Source organism: Triticum urartu, chromosome 1A, assembly GCF_056163025.1.
Source record: "Triticum urartu cultivar PI428250 chromosome 1A, HENAU_Tu73, whole genome shotgun sequence".
In the NCBI taxonomy this organism is placed as follows: domain Eukaryota; kingdom Viridiplantae; phylum Streptophyta; class Magnoliopsida; order Poales; family Poaceae; genus Triticum; species Triticum urartu.
Window position 1 is genome coordinate 165,375,913 of NC_141873.1, and position 7,194 is coordinate 165,383,106.

General features: G+C 42.0%; 1 protein-coding gene across 1 annotated transcript; it reads right to left on the minus strand.

The window, feature by feature from the left end:
- Positions 1–971: 971 nt before the first annotated feature.
- LOC125553360 (U1 small nuclear ribonucleoprotein 70 kDa-like) lies at positions 972–6,751 on the minus strand. The gene is made up of 11 exons (XM_048717156.2): positions 6,538–6,751; positions 6,329–6,443; positions 6,102–6,181; positions 5,311–5,386; positions 5,165–5,229; positions 5,011–5,073; positions 2,769–2,850; positions 2,527–2,683; positions 2,122–2,187; positions 1,406–2,038; positions 972–1,322 (listed from the first exon to the last, which is right to left on the minus strand). The coding sequence occupies exons 1-10, from the start codon at positions 6,637–6,639 to the stop codon at positions 1,414–1,416; spliced, it is 1,431 nt and encodes a 476-aa protein (XP_048573113.2). The 5' UTR covers positions 6,640–6,751; the 3' UTR covers positions 972–1,322; positions 1,406–1,413.
- Positions 6,752–7,194: the final 443 nt, after the last annotated feature.

The following is a 7,194-nucleotide window of genomic DNA, read 5'->3' on the forward strand; positions in this document are numbered from 1 at the left end:
GAACAAGCAGATGGGAACGAAGATCCTTCGATGGTTCTCTTTGTGCGCCCGACGAACAAGCAGATGGGAACGAAGATCCTTCGATGGTTCTCTTTGTGCGCCTCATCATCCATAACCGCCCTGAATGGCCTTCTTCTCTCTATCTGAATGGCCTTCTATCTATAGGTAGAGTCTATCCGTTGATAACGTGTTGTAAGTAATCGAGAGGGAACGAGAGACAAACAAACAGAATGAACTTGTGTAGTCTTTATTGACCATCTTTCACAAATTATATACAAGGTTGAAGAGGCGCCTCCGAAGGAACTGACGCGACGGTTGCTAGAGTTGCAACCGCACGTGAGGGAAATCAGGGATTTCCTGATTAACCGCATGGGTTAATTATCCTTAACAAAAAGGGCAAAGGTTATTTCCTCCCAGAAAAGAGAGAGACGTGTATCAGATACAGGCCGAATACAAGCGTGACTACCGGAAATGCAATTTGCTCCCAGGAGCACGTGTTCCTCCTGTGGAAAATGATTTTTGAAATGTCAAAAAAAACAACAATTTTTTTTGTGTTCTTTGACAAATCCAAATGCTACCTGGAAATTTTTAGGCAAAAAGGTTGCATTTTGGCCTGTGCAAGAAAATAAAATTGAACATTGATTGTTACCCAAATTGTCACACCCAAATTTATTTTTTCACCAACAAAATACTGATTCTTCGTTTCGCACGAAAATTGTCAAGCATGCTTGCAACACCAACACAAACATCTACAAAAATTTATGTTTTTTCTTTAAAAATTGCTATGCACCCGGGAGCAAAAACACCTCCAATGTTCCTTTTTTTCGGGATGAAATACAAACGTGATTACACAAACCTTTACAGTGGTATTTACGAGGGAAAATGACAATCCAAGCAGGGGCGCACGGGATCATGGCAGCAGGTTAGAGGATGCCCGGTATAAGAGATGGCAGGTTAGAGGATGCCCGGTATAAGAGATGGCGTCCTCGCCAACAATTGATTAATTTGAAGTAAAAATTACAGGAGACTCAAGATACCTTAACTTACCCAAAAGTGCTCAAACAAAAATCCATATAACAGAACAAAAAAGATAGCTGTTGATAGGGCGGAATAGGAAATGTGTGTGGGGGTGTGGGTGGGGGGTAACCAAAATAGTTAATACAGTCTGTCATACAAAGCAAAAACTAAAGAGTAGGGAGCGATCGCTACCACATTTGCACTGATGACAACTAGAATAAAACAAAATATCACATATCCGAGCCAGCAAGTTGACATGCTTTGTGCCTCCCTTCGGAAAAGCACACCCACGAAAACTAAAGCATCTGAAATGACAGGAAGATTGAACAGGGGAATATTATCATCTCCATTGGAAGAAAAGAAAAAGGTTTGGGTTCACAAAACTTACTGCAGTGATCAAGCTTCAGTCTTTTGCTCTTCTGCTGCTTGGTGATACTGGTAGTCACCTTCCTCGTATGCCTCACCTTCTTCAGGGCCTTCAGGTTCTGTGTTGGGTTGTGCCTGATAGTATTCATGCTCATGTCCCTTTGAGCTTTCAGTTTCATGCCCATGCCCGCCTTGAACTTGATAGCGATACGACCCGTAACTATTGTGTTGGTTAGAGCCATAATGCTTCCCATAATCAGCCATGCTCCTGTCATGCTTTGGTTCACCATTGTATTCAGAATCCCTATCCTTCAAGTGAGCGCGATCACGTTCGTAACTTGCACGCTCATGATCTCTTTCGCGATCCCTGCCTCTCTCACGGTGACGATCATGAGAGAGGCCACGATCCTTCTCCCTATCATGATCCCTACCACGGTCCCTATCCCTATCTCTGTCCCGACGATCACGGTCATGGTCATGCCCATGGTCTTTTTCCCGGTCCCTTCCTCGGTCCCTGTCCCGAGTCCTGTCCCGATCTCTATGGTGGTGCCTCTCTTCCCTTGAAGCACGCTCACGTATTCTGTCATGAGAACGCTCACGGGGATTTTCATCGCGGTCTCTTTCCCGTACCTTATCACGAGACTTCTCCCGATCTCTGTACCAATAGTGAAGTAAGAAATAAGCATTTACACAAAGCACTATGCTAAAGCAGAAGAAAGTTTATTTGCTGAAGCTCACCTATCTACACGGGAATCACCCCTCTTAGGTTCTTCTGATCTGGGACGCCCAACACTCGATGGCTCCCTGGTAATAAGAAACAAGCAGCATAAAACAACTAGATGCTCTAACATAAGAGGACAACATTGATAACGCCCAAAACATAACTTCACTGCACTAACAGAACATGCAACTGCCAAGTTAATATAATAGCAATATCAAATTGCAATGTACCAAAATATATTCAATTCCCTTCTGATCAATACTATAGATAAGAAAAGAGACAAAAGGACAAGAAAAATAAGAAAGAAACATATGACGAAAAGGCTTTGGTGTCGATTAATTCCCAGTCTCACTTGTCACCTCATTCTAAGAATAAATAGAAGCACTAGCTTCCTCTAAGGCATGTCTTAAATAAGAGAATACCTGGCAGGCAGCTTCTGATTTGCACCACAAATTCTGCTTGATCCAAGTCCACCGCCTAATCTCCTGGGACGCCAATTAGGGACAGTTCTACCACGTTCCACATCAACTATTACCCTCTTATTGTCCACTTTTCTCCCATCAGCTTGCTTGTAAGCATCTGGGACATACCAAATTAACATAGAAAATTTAAGACATGCAGCAGGAGTGTCCAACCAGCATACATCTACTGACCTGAAACTTACTTTTCATATCCCGAGTATGCATATACTCTATGAATGCATATCCTCTAGGTTTATTTGTATCCTTGTCAGTTACGAGCCGTACCTGGAAAGCTCAAAGATAGTAATTAAGGACTACTAAGAAAGAGAGTTGCACCAGACTTCATGATAAAGTGATAGTATTTGTTGTCGCTACAATAGTTTGTTAATTTTGCATGTTCTATGTTGCACGACAGACAGGCATAAAGCCTAAAACAGCCGTGCTAACCTTGCATATGTAGAGCTTCCATTATGAGGAGTGAAATCCAGCACAGATCAACAGTTGGAGGAAAAGCAGTCTGACTGATTGGCGTATGTCGGAAAATACGATGATATCCCCTTACCAGGGAACTGGCTAACTATATATATATACAACTGTAGACTTAAATAGTAAATACTATACCAAGTTGCCCTCTCAGTTGTGTGTATTTTGTTCAGCCGTGGCCAAGAAAAGAAAATAGCAGCAACAGATACAGAATTGGTGCTTAATCTTCGGGGCCAAGAAAAGAAAAATAGCAGAAAACAATTACATAATTGGTGCGATTAATAGCAAGCAAGCGATGTTAGTATTAATGAATCTCAGATTAAACTGGCTTACGGAAGATTCAGTAGAAATGACTAATTAATTTACTAGGAAGCAGAAAATTCTGTCTGAAATCTATGTTACTTTATCTGCTTAGCATTAAGTGTGTCGATTTCATAGGTACCTCTAATGCCCCACATGTTTAAAGATGGATAGCAAGGACAGGTTGTATAAAGACCTACAAACAGTCATGTATATACAATAGTGTGTCTTGTGCACCTAGGATTGTGGTGTACCTGGTGCACCTGAGCCTACAAATGACCTCTAAAAGCATTGAAAAGTTCCAACCTTTTATTAACAACATAGACATCACGTGCACATCATGTGGAGTACAAAATTTCAAATAATTGATCTTAGAACAAGAAAAATAAATCCAACTTTGAATATTACCAGATTCAAATATTGAGTAGAAGTACCCAACTTGGCACTATTCACAGCATGACTTCTTTATATCTCAGGCCATGTGTCAAATTCGGATTTAGAAATTTCATGATATGCCATTATGTCTATCATAAATCTCCTTCAGCTTTTGTATGACTTTTAGATGAATACATGTTAAGTCACACGATTAAAATTTTGCCTACAGAATCTAATTAATATTTTATTTGTTTAGCACACAACATCAGCTACTGAAGGGTGGTCACAAAATGTATGCATCCACATGCAAAACACAACAAACACAGTACCAGCCTTGGCTTCTATACTCCCTCCATTTCGCAATGCATTGCACATTAGTTTTGTCTTAAACCAAACTTTGTAAAATTTGGCCAAGTTAGTAGAAAAAAAATATCAACATCTACAATCCAAATAATCTCTCCCACTTGAAAAATACAAAAGGTTCCGTCTTACGTTACTTCTTCCATGCTGTTTTCGGTTTTGCTGATTTTTTCTCTCGACCGGTTTTGCTTAAGAACTGCCTTAACTGCACCACCTCTTATCGACTTAACAAATAAAAGCATGTTTTGTTTGGTACGCAAAATAGTACTGATTGAATTGGCAGCTAAAATCCATTTTTGGTATGTAATTACATTAACAATAAAATGGCAGATAAATGACGGTGATTGCATACAAAATATTGTCCACCCCACCCCCCCAAATGCAACGCACGGGCAATTATCTAGTCTAGTAAATATGAAAATATATTTCATGATGGATCTAATGACATTTATATTGTGTTGTGATTGTCGGTACTTTTTGCTACCAAAATTGGGTCAGACTTTGTACAAAACTAATACGCAAAGTAGTTTGAAATAGAGGGAGTACTATTTTTGCAAAAAATGAAATAAAAGAAGAGGCGCTTCATTATTTTCCACCAGGAAAAAAAATAAAGAACACCTCAAAGGCTCCAAGTAATTTTCCAAGAACAACGACAAGAGCAAACAGAAGTAAGTTCATAGGCAATCCTTGGGAGGTGTGGGAAGCTTCTAGCTCTGTGTGGTAGCTAAAATAGGCCAAAAGTATAACGCCGTGTGTCCAAAAGTCACCTTGGCACACAAAAACTACAATGAAGATATATGGTGACAGCGGACCCACTGTTTCTTTGAGATTTCACCCCATGACGGCTTGCTGATCACAATAACTGAACAACACACACTTCAAAGAGGAATAACTCCACCTGTACTGGGATTTACCACATGCACCTACCCTTTTAATAGGCCCGTAGGCTTCAAACTCCCGCTTAACCCTGCTCTCAGATGTCTCATAATTCTGCGGAGGTTGAAGAAGTCAGTGAGCACTAAGTTACAGACAGAATATAATGCCCAGCAGTTTTAAAAGGAATGACCAAGCAAATACTTACAAGTCTTGCAACGAAGAGTGTTTTGTATGGATCTGAAGTGGTATTGGGGTCACTTTGTGGGTCATCTATGTTTGAGAAAAATGAGAAATGATGTTACAACATGAATCATCTGAAACAAGGAGTAACATTGCTCAAAAGGAACTCACAGTTCTGAAGCTCTTTGGCGACCTTATCTGCCCCTTGCTCAAGCTTAAGTTTCCTGATTCTATCCTTCTTTTCGGCCTATATGCACACAAAAAAAACTCAAATTTGGGAACGAATGGCAAACTGCATGAAAATAGACAGAAAATACACTTGACGCACTTTTAACAAGATCAACGAGATATTCAATTGAGGTAGTGCTACACCGCTTTCTCAACACTGGAAACAGTTCAACCAAACTCTTGCTCAGATGCAACATGTCTTAGTAATACCAGGCATAGTTATAAGAACCAGAAACTACTTTTTTGAGTTGTTCCACTGGAACATGTTGAAAGTGTGCAAACTTTTCGAGCGCATAAAGTTATAAATTTCACATATGTAATAATACAGCACCCTCATTATTCATTGTCAGCAACAACTGCAATGGTCCACTAAGTGCTCAAGTGCACTGTTAACAGAACGAATTGCGCAATCTGAGGGAACACCTTTTTTTTCATATCGCAAAAGTGTTAGGTGTAAGTTTAATGTGTAGAGACAGGCAAAATTTATCCTCTGTTCTTTTCTCTCGCCACACAATTTCAGTTCCACTTAAACACTCACTAAAATCCCGGTTAACAATTATTTGAGCCAGCAAACGTCCTGCCAACCTAAGTAGAGTACCTAGCAGTGCATCATTGGCGTCTACTGTAGTATGCTACTGTATGACTATGATCAATTGGCCAAACATTGGAATAAGTATCGCTTGCAATACACAAACATTAGCAAAAGGCAATTCCGAGGACCAAAGAAGCCATACCTTAGTCTCACACGTTGGGACAGGCGGCGCATACTCTGGGTCGCCAGGCTCGGCAAACCGCGACACAAACTGCGCCATCCCTTCAACCAATCAACAACAGCAACAACAACCATCGACATTCAGGAAGACAGGAACTCAATCAGTCACAGATAAATTAAGCCACTGATCTCGGCAGCCAGCAGTACCCATAGATGTGCGGGATAGGAGAGCAGTAATCGATCGCTTACCCGTGTAGGCCGGCAACTTGCGCTTCTGGACGGGCGGCTTGTGCTCGAGCATAGGCCGCGCCTCGAACAGCTTGAGCAGGTTCGGCGTGAGGCCCGTCGGGTGGCCCTGCCCCATCTGTTCCACAGAAACCAACCAGATCTCAGATCGAAATCAAGCAAACGGAGACGGAGAGGAGAGATAGGGTTGGCTAGGGTTTAGGGCGGGTTACGAGCTTGAGCTGCTGGACGTTGGCGCGGGGCACTCCCTTTGGGCGGCCCTGCGACCCGCCGTCCGGGTTGCCCCGCGTCATCGCGCTGCCGTAGTCGCCCATCGCCGCGGCTTCCTGCGGCGGCCGCGAGGGGTTTGCGGGTTTGGGGAGAGCGAGGGAGAGGGGGAGAGGGGTAAGTCGAAGTGAAGGGCGTTGCCACAGTCGTCACAACCGACCGAGCACGCTTTCTTTCCTAAAAGCATCTCCAATAGCATGTGTATATTTGAATGTCTATATATTTATATAGACAATGGTCTAAAAAAATTCCCTCATATACACATTCAGTTTTGCATCAGAATGTCTATATACAGAGACCATGACAGGTGGGTCATTGCTAGGGAGAGAAAGAAATCATAACTGCAGCTGAGTTTAGACAACGCCTTCACATTGTCCAGGCATGGACATTGTCAAGGCCAATTTAGAGGATGTGTATATTTGAACGATCATATAGACAAGCTGTTGGACGCCTATTTTGAGCTCACGTCGTGGAAAACGAGTATAGACATCCATATAGACAAGCTATTGGAGATGCTCTAAGCGGTAAAATCGTTTTACGTCCTCTTAAAACGATTTTGCGGCAACGTGAAAGTCCCGAGAGCAAGATACGGTATAATTCCT

Bases quoted from the DNA above. Each gene is read 5' to 3' on its own strand.
- LOC125553360 (XM_048717156.2), bottom strand. From the start codon at position 6,639: ATGGGCGACTACGGCAGCGCGATGACGCGGGGCAACCCGGACGGCGGG. The intron at 2,851-5,010 runs GTAGGTGCATGT...TGAGCTTTCCAG, and splicing joins CCTACGGGCCTATTAAAAGG to GTACGGCTCGTAACTGACAA. The intron at 2,684-2,768 runs GTAAGTTTCAGG...GGTATGTCCCAG, and splicing joins GCATACTCGGGATATGAAAA to ATGCTTACAAGCAAGCTGAT.